Below are 8,114 nucleotides of genomic sequence, written 5' to 3'. Positions count from 1 at the left end.
TATATATATATATATATATATACCAACTTATTTCATATTAATTATTTCTTTCCTCATGGTTATTCAAATCCGTCGACCGAAGCCCATAAGCTACAAGCTCCCCATCAACCGACTCAATTCAATTATTTTTCATAAGCTCCTTAAGTTGTCCACTTTAACCCGTTAATACCTCACAATTCTAAAACGCGTATGTTACAGAGAAGTTTCCACACCCTTATAATAAATACTTCGTTCTCCTCTCGAACGCATGTGAGATCTTTCAATCTACTAAGTTCACAATCTTTAAAATATAGTCGAACAGACATATTTAATTATTTTAAAAATAAATTTAAATTTTATGATTTAAAAGTTTAATTTACAATTTAAAAATAAACTTATAATTAAATCATTATAACCACTTAACATATTTGCTTTTTTATTTGTTATTTTTAATTTAACTTAATTTCTTAAGCTTACTAAATTTGATTTTAGTTTCCATTATTTCACTCACAAAAAATAAAATAAAATAAATAAAATAAATAAATAAATAAAGAAAGAAAAGAAAACGACGACAATTTACAATCATAGATTTTCCTCATTTCAGCTTCCGTATATTTACAGGCGTCCACCCTTTTACTCCTGACCTCTGCCTCCGCCTCCCTCGTCGGAACTGTTCTTATCCACCGTCTTCTCCGGCGACATCGCCGTCTCATTCTTCCGACATCCCTCTTCCATTTCCCAATCCTCCGATTCTCAGAACATCCATTTCTGCTCACAGTTCAATAGCAAAAGGCCATGTCCGGTATGTACGGTACCAACTTCTCCCCTGCAAGAACTGCTTCGCCTCACATCAGGACTACTCCTGATGGAGACAGGTACCACCTCGGATAATCCACTTCCGAGAATTTTCCTTCTGTTTAATTTAACGATTCTAGAGTTTGCTCAGCTTGTTAAAGCTGAGATTACTAATTGAATAATCAATCCCCCCTTTGGTTCTTTGTTTTTTAATCTTTAGTCAGTACTTGTCGGAGCTACTAGCGGAGCATCAGAAGTTCGGCCCCTTCATGCAAGTTCTTCCGATCTGTAGCCGACTTTTGAATCAAGGTAGTGCTCTTCTCTGAATTTTTGGTGTTCCTGAATTTATTTCAGTGCTTAATTGTTGCGGCGGTGTTTATGTGTATGTCTAGATCGGTGAAGCTGGTGAACTTCTCCTTTTCTTCTTTACTATCATTAGCGATTGCTCTCTTTGCCCTCGGGGTTGACTGTTGAATTGTGCATATGTTAGTCTTGGATAATCTATTTCACTTTATTGAATCTGGTTTTGTGGAGTTCTGCTCTTTTGAGTGCTGGGAAAATCTTAGCTACTCTTGTTGGGTGCTTAATTCTTCTAGTACACATCCATTCTGTTAGATTTTTCTTCTTAAGTTTTGGAGAGTTATGCATTCTTTATACTAATATCTTGTACAAAAGTCTCTTCTGATGTATCACTGTCATGAACTAATATACCATTGAAAGACCAAAAGCCTCGTACATACATTAAGCTTCGAAAAGCGATTTTCAAGCTTTTTGTGTTATAAGAATTGAAGGTTTAAGTCATTAAGTTTGGTTTAGAATGTTATTAGATATTCATTAGTTCTTGTTATGTCAATACGGGGGTATATGATTGTTCACTGAAATCATGTCTACATTTGTTAAAGCTAAAATACCTCGAAGTATATTATAGGAAATGTGTCTAGTTGTTAATTCTTCCTACCCATATTATACGCTGTCAACGATTTCCAAACACTTTCTAAAATTTTCTCTATATCACATTTTTCTAAATTTTTTTTTATGAGAAATGAGACTAGATGACCCAAGTTCTAGTGGGCTGACTCTCGAGGGTGAGAATAAGTGATGCACAATTACGTTGCGAGTCCTGACCTTTCATTTAACATTTTAACGATTTTTCTACTCTAAAAGTAATTTTGAGTTATTTACAAAAACGTGTAATTTTGAAAAAATAAAGATTATTTTTGAAATAGGGAGTAATTATTTATAATTTGAAAATATTGTAAAGAATGAAACAAGTGGACTTCGTCTTCAAATCTTAGCTGTATCATGAAGTGGTGGTTCCATTTGGACCCAATATTTAATCTATTCATCAGTAGCGGAGGTTTGAATTCATCCAAATTGGTGATGCGGCAATCTCATGCTGACAATCTGTTCTTTTTTGGTCATTCACTATACCTTAGTCTTTGACATAAGAACTGGAGGCTGGATGTTGAATGTGGAAAAGCCTTTCAAGTGAAGGTTAATCATTTAAGGCCCCGAAATATGTAGTAGTTTTAGAAATCAATGTGCGAATAAAAAAAATGGTGCTAGTATTAGTTCTTGTGTAAGAGCTTCCTCGATCAGGATCTATTCTTTAGGTTGTACCTCTTGCATTTTTGAGTTCTAAGTCTAGTGCTGTTCGAACTTACGGAGTTGTCCTTGGATTCTTTGGCGTTTGATAGTCACGTAATGCTCCAAGGCTCAAGTTTCGACCTCCATTTAAATTGCCATATTGGATGTTGATGAACTTCATCCTGCTCTGAGCAGCATAGTATTTATTTGCACTTCCTAATTGATCTTGTTATAGAGTTCGGTTTTGTTTATAAGTATTCTTCTCTGTACTTAATGCACAAATATATTTCTATGTCTTCCTTTTGGTATGTTTCTGCTTTTCAATTCTGTCGGTAACTTCTAACAGCAAGCTCTTTAAATGCAGAAATATTGCGGGTTTCTGGAATGATGTCCAACCAGGGTTTCTGTGACCTCGATAGGCTTCGGCATAGAAGTCCTAGTCCAATGGCTTCTTCAAACCTTATATCTAATGTTAGTACCACAGGTTTGAGTGGCTGGAATGGTCTTCCTCAGGAGGTAATTACTATTTTAGCATCAAAACTCCATTGGTACTCCTGATACCTGTTGATCTCATCATTTTGAGTACAATTTTAGTATGTTTTGATATATAGGCTAACATATGCCATCATTGTTACCCGATAGTTTGAAGGTAACATTGTAATTCTCCCTCTAAAGTAGGCTCATAGCTTGAGGGATTGGGGCTGCAACAAATGTTGCAGTGTGCCATTATTTATAGCTAATTACAAAAGTTTGTTCGTTGTTTTATTTAATATGAATTTTGGGAATATATGCAGCGAGAGAAGGAGCGGACTTGAATTTGTCTTTAACTCGGTATTTGTTCTTGAGTTGAACACGTCTCATGAAATTGATAGTTTCTTTTCCATTTGTTAATCTTCTTATTTTTGTGTGTTTGTTCGTTTGTTCGTTCTCAATAAGATCGTAATAAGTCTAATTAATTTGCTTACTAAGATCTAATTTACTCTCATAGATGAGAAAAAACGTGAAACTTATTATTTTTTTCGGTATGAAACTGTGCTTTCATTGAAAGAACTAAATCTACCAGGGAATACATACAAACAAACAAACAAAAAAAGAAAAAAAAGAGAGAGAATTACAAAAAGTGAAACTTGCCTATTGTAACAACCCAAGCCCACCGCTAGCAAATGTTGTCCTCTTTGGGCTTTCCCTTTCGGGCTTCCCCTCAAGGTTTTTAAAACGCGTTTGCTAGGGAGAGATTTCCGCACCCTTATAAAGGATGCTTCGTTCTCTTCTTCAACCGATGTGGGATCTCACGCCTATGTTAGGAGCTAATAGCCGTGAGTACTTTTCTAGCATGTAAACTTCCAATCTTGAAAATCATACTCCAATGACTTAAAAATAAAAGAAGTGTGAAGAGGATTTCTTTGGCTCCATGTTTAGGCTTGTGATAATGAATATATTTGGCTCCATGTTTAGGCTTGTGATAATGAATATATTTCACTATTTTTCTACTTTCTCGTTTGAGTGGCCAAAAAATTCTTCGCCATTCTTGAGGATTGCCTTGCACGGGTTACGCTTATTGGTTCTCCACTATAAAACTCAACTGAAAGCATCATCTATAAGACCAAAGAAGAAGAAGAAGAAGAAAGAAAAAAAGAATTAGTAACAAATCTGGATAATCCCAATGTTTCTAGCAAAAGTTGGCCTCTTGATGTAACATTATTCGAAGTTATTACAAGAACTATTGAANAAACCTTATATCTAATGTTAGTACCACAGGTTTGAGTGGCTGGAATGGTCTTCCTCAGGAGGTAATTACTATTTTAGCATCAAAACTCCATTGGTACTCCTGATACCTGTTGATCTCATCATTTTGAGTACAATTTTAGTATGTTTTGATATATAGGCTAACATATGCCATCATTGTTACCCGATAGTTTGAAGGTAACATTGTAATTCTCCCTCTAAAGTAGGCTCATAGCTTGAGGGATTGGGGCTGCAACAAATGTTGCAGTGTGCCATTATTTATAGCTAATTACAAAAGTTTGTTCGTTGTTTTATTTAATATGAATTTTGGGAATATATGCAGCGAGAGAAGGAGCGGACTTGAATTTGTCTTTAACTCGGTATTTGTTCTTGAGTTGAACACGTCTCATGAAATTGATAGTTTCTTTTCCATTTGTTAATCTTCTTATTTTTGTGTGTTTGTTCGTTTGTTCGTTCTCAATAAGATCGTAATAAGTCTAATTAATTTGCTTACTAAGATCTAATTTACTCTCATAGATGAGAAAAAACGTGAAACTTATTATTTTTTTCGGTATGAAACTGTGCTTTCATTGAAAGAACTAAATCTACCAGGGAATACATACAAACAAACAAACAAAAAAAGAAAAAAAAGAGAGAGAATTACAAAAAGTGAAACTTGCCTATTGTAACAACCCAAGCCCACCGCTAGCAAATGTTGTCCTCTTTGGGCTTTCCCTTTCGGGCTTCCCCTCAAGGTTTTTAAAACGCGTTTGCTAGGGAGAGATTTCCGCACCCTTATAAAGGATGCTTCGTTCTCTTCTTCAACCGATGTGGGATCTCACGCCTATGTTAGGAGCTAATAGCCGTGAGTACTTTTCTAGCATGTAAACTTCCAATCTTGAAAATCATACTCCAATGACTTAAAAATAAAAGAAGTGTGAAGAGGATTTCTTTGGCTCCATGTTTAGGCTTGTGATAATGAATATATTTGGCTCCATGTTTAGGCTTGTGATAATGAATATATTTCACTATTTTTCTACTTTCTCGTTTGAGTGGCCAAAAAATTCTTCGCCATTCTTGAGGATTGCCTTGCACGGGTTACGCTTATTGGTTCTCCACTATAAAACTCAACTGAAAGCATCATCTATAAGACCAAAGAAGAAGAAGAAGAAGAAAGAAAAAAAGAATTAGTAACAAATCTGGATAATCCCAATGTTTCTAGCAAAAGTTGGCCTCTTGATGTAACATTATTCGAAGTTATTACAAGAACTATTGAAGAATGTTTCAAATATATAGATGGCATTATGATAATGTTTTTCCAGGCTACTTTTTTCTGTTGCAGTTCTTTCATCTTCATTTTGGACCCCATGATTGATTATTTGATCGTTGCATACTGATATCTCCTGCACTTCCAGTCCTCATATCCTGTTATATTCATATAGAATTAAATTCTTTCTATGTTAATTAGTCTTCAGGATGGTTTTGTTTTAAAAAAGTTGTATTAATATGGTAGAACCTTTTGAAACATACAGCAGAGATTAAGTAGAGCCACCGGAATGACAATGGACTGGCAAAGTGCACCTGCGAGTCCTAGTTCGCTCACCGTGAAGAGAATTCTACGTTTGGAAATACCTGTGGATACTTACCCCAATGTATGTTCTGTCGAAGTACAGATGTTTTTTGTTTGCTGGTCATACGCTAGCCGGTTTGTACGACCTGTACGTACACAAACCTATATATTAATACTTGAAGTTTCTGCTCTTTGTGGATGTCAGTTCAATTTTGTAGGGCGGCTTTTGGGTCCTCGGGGCAACTCGTTGAAACGTGTGGAAGTTACTACAGGTTGTCGTGTATACATTCGAGGGAAAGGCTCGGTAAAGGATCCAGACAAGGTACTATAAGGGTATCTCTAATTTGGAATCAATGTATCATATGATGGATCTCTCAAGAATCAAGACTATTGTAGTGATATTTTGCTTCTCTCATTGGATTGTTATCATTCTGTTAAGCAGTAGTATTGGTTATAAATTGTATTCGTACTTAATTTGTTTAACTTTTACATTGTCAAGGAAGAGAAGTTACGGGGACGACCCGGCTACGAGCACTTGAACGAACCACTGCACATCTTGATTGAGGCAGATTTACCAGCTAATATTGTTGATATAAGGCTCAGACAGGCACAAGAAATTATTGAAGAACTGCTCAAACCCGTGGTATATTTTCTTACCTTGGTTACGTTTTTCGAGCGATTTTGGCTGGCCAAAGTCACTCTTTTCATGCTCAAAAGTACTTCCCACTAAAATCATCATGTTGTGGAAGAAATTTATAAGCATACACCTTTATATTTATTTTACTCGAAGCCTTGTTCTATTACTCATTTACTTGTTTATGAAACTAAAGCTGCTTTCAAGAACCTTTCTTGAATCAATGGGCCAAGTTATCATTCTTACCCATGTTAATCATCAACCCCTCATGGATTTTTTGCATTGCTCATCCTTTGATGCAATCGATTCAGATTTTTCTTTTTTCTTTTCCCCGAACACGCTGTGTTCTAACAGACTTCTGATTCTTCTGGCATATGAATCATCAACTTGCAGGATGAGAGCCAAGATTACATAAAAAGGCAGCAGCTACGCGAACTCGCTATGCTAAATTCAAGTTTCAGAGAAGACAGTCCAGGACCTGGTGGTAGCGTCTCTCCATTCAACTCAAGCGGAATGAAACGTGCCAAAACAGGTCGTTAAGTGCTCATATCCTTTCTTACCTTAAAGAATTTCTACCCCAGTCCAGAATTCAGTCACTTGTATAACTCGATGTGAATCTGACCGACCGTGTGACGTAGCTAGGAGTAAGGGGAGGCGTAACTTCAGTTCCAGGTGAGCCTTCTCTCTGTGTTCCTTTAATATTCTTGACAGAAAGACTGGAAAAAGTTAAAAAAAAAAGAGTGAAAAGGAAAAAAAAAAAAACAATAGGGGATGGATTATATGTTGAGTGTAGGTTTGAATAGGTCAGTTATTCCAACAAAGTTAGTATATTCATTGGATTTATTCTTGTGTTAGGGACTGCTGAGGAGTGTGTAGTTTTACATTATTAATGCAAAAACATTAGGAAGTGATGAATGTAATATTGTTTGATATTTCTTAGGTGTTGTAATGTAAGCAATGTCAGTGTCAATTATATTTTTGGAATGATATATGAAAGAACAGTGCAAAAACTCAATCAATGTGCTGCTCAGTTTGTGTTTGCTATCAAGTTTCAGAATATGATTCTCCTCTCTTTTTTTCCATTTGCTGTAAAAGTTGTGAACATATGCCTCGACTTTTCCGACACGTACTGTTTAGTTGTTCTCGATGTACTTTTTGCTATGTTTTTGGACCATTAAGAGTGTAGGTGGGTCGATTTGGATTGACTTTTGAATAATGTTGTGATTGAATTGAGACTTCCATTCAAGGGAAGTGAACAATCAACTGAACGGATGAAGTTTGATTGATAAACTCATAAAGGTAGCATAAATCGGCATTGATCTGTCTCGAGGTTTGAATTGTGGAGATATGTTTACCGTTACTTGTTAGCTCTATTGGCCACGTGCTTAGTTGTTTTGGATGCATTTTTTCGCTTTTTTTTTTTTTTTTTTTTTTTTTTTTTTTTTTTTTTTTTTTTTTTTTTTTTTTNGAGTGTACGTGGATTGGTTTGGATTGACTTTTAAATAATGTTGTGATTGAATTGAGATTTCGGTTCAAGGGAAGTGAACAATCAACCGAGCAGATTAAGTTTGATTGGTAAACTCATAAAGGTAGCATAAATCGGCATCGACTTGTCTCGAGGTTCAAAATTTGGACATACGTTTACTGTCACTTATTAGTTCTATCGTCCACGTGGGTCGGTTTGGATTGACTTTTGGATAATGTTGTGATTGAATTGAGATTTCGGTTCAATGACTGGATTAAGTTTGACTGATGAGCTCATAAAGCTAGCATAAATCGTCATTGCTAAAGCTAGCATAAATCGTCATTGCTAAAGCTAGCATA

At 35.6% G+C, this 8,114-nt stretch overlaps 1 protein-coding gene across 3 annotated transcripts; it reads left to right on the top strand.

The window, feature by feature from the left end:
• Positions 1-564: 564 nt before the first annotated feature.
• Positions 565-7,338, top strand: LOC111803243 (KH domain-containing protein At2g38610-like). Of its 3 annotated transcripts, XR_002816361.1 has the most exons (8): positions 565-854; positions 995-1,083; positions 2,726-2,877; positions 5,619-5,738; positions 5,862-5,978; positions 6,156-6,299; positions 6,684-6,962; positions 7,146-7,338. XR_002816361.1 is itself a non-coding variant. In XM_023687566.1 (7 exons), the coding sequence occupies exons 1-7, from the start codon at positions 775-777 to the stop codon at positions 6,828-6,830; spliced, it is 846 nt and encodes a 281-aa protein (XP_023543334.1). In that variant the 5' UTR covers positions 565-774; the 3' UTR covers positions 6,831-7,338. The 3 variants fall into 3 exon arrangements, 2 of the variants coding, with proteins under 2 accessions (XP_023543334.1, XP_023543333.1); XM_023687566.1 differs by having other exon boundaries at positions 5,622-5,738; positions 6,684-7,338; XM_023687565.1 differs by having other exon boundaries at positions 6,684-7,338.
• The last annotated feature ends 776 nt before the right edge of the window (positions 7,339-8,114 follow it).

This window comes from Cucurbita pepo, chromosome LG10 (genome assembly GCF_002806865.2).
Source record: "Cucurbita pepo subsp. pepo cultivar mu-cu-16 chromosome LG10, ASM280686v2, whole genome shotgun sequence".
NCBI lineage: Eukaryota > Viridiplantae > Streptophyta > Magnoliopsida > Cucurbitales > Cucurbitaceae > Cucurbita > Cucurbita pepo.
Note: the sequence above shows the minus strand (reverse complement) of the source record. Positions and strands in the feature narration are given on the sequence as shown.